This window comes from Sinocyclocheilus rhinocerous, unplaced genomic scaffold (genome assembly GCF_001515625.1).
Source record: "Sinocyclocheilus rhinocerous isolate Xijiao unplaced genomic scaffold, SAMN03320098_v1.1 C35572903, whole genome shotgun sequence".
NCBI lineage: Eukaryota > Metazoa > Chordata > Actinopteri > Cypriniformes > Cyprinidae > Sinocyclocheilus > Sinocyclocheilus rhinocerous.
The window spans coordinates 1-532 of NW_015756205.1; the positions used below are offsets into that span (position 1 = coordinate 1).

The window sequence follows — 532 nt, forward strand, 5'->3', positions numbered from 1 at the left end:
GAGAGCGAGAGACATGACCATGTCTACAATACCAGAGAGTCTAAACAGCCCAGTCTCAGGAAAGAACGTGTTCATGGAATTTGGGCCACCAAGTCAGCAAATGTCGCCTTCATCCATGAGCCACGGACATTATTCAATGCACTGTTTACACTCCTCCGGACACCCGCAGCACGACAGCGCATACAGCCCGGCTCCGTCCTTCCCCAGATCTCTGCCTTATCCATACGTCAACTCGGTCGGTAGCCATTCCTCCAGTCCGTACCTCAGCACCGTGCAGACTTACCCAAACAACTCGGCTTTGGCGCAGACCAGACTGGAGGACCCAGGTAAGAAATGCTGCGTGCATGTCTTTGGTCTTCGCTGGTCGTTGCGTTTGTCGGCACGCTGCGAGAATGTTGGACTGGAGTAGCCCAGATGTGCTGTTATTAGGCTTGGTAATTATTTATTGCGTAATGCTATAAACAATGTATGCAATTAAGGCTAATTATACCTAAAGTGCCGCCTGTAAAACTTGTGCACAGTGATGTGAGCC

The 532-nt window shown here is 50.4% G+C and overlaps 1 protein-coding gene across 1 annotated transcript; it reads left to right on the forward strand.

Annotated features, from left to right (window-relative positions):
- Positions 1-13: 13 nt before the first annotated feature.
- Positions 14-326, forward strand: LOC107734956 (homeobox protein Dlx1a-like; the record flags this gene model as incomplete). Its single annotated transcript, XM_016546812.1, has 1 exon — positions 14-326. A coding segment is annotated over exon 1 (313 nt), but the record flags the coding sequence as incomplete, so codon positions are not given.
- Between the last annotated feature and the right edge of the window lie 206 nt (positions 327-532).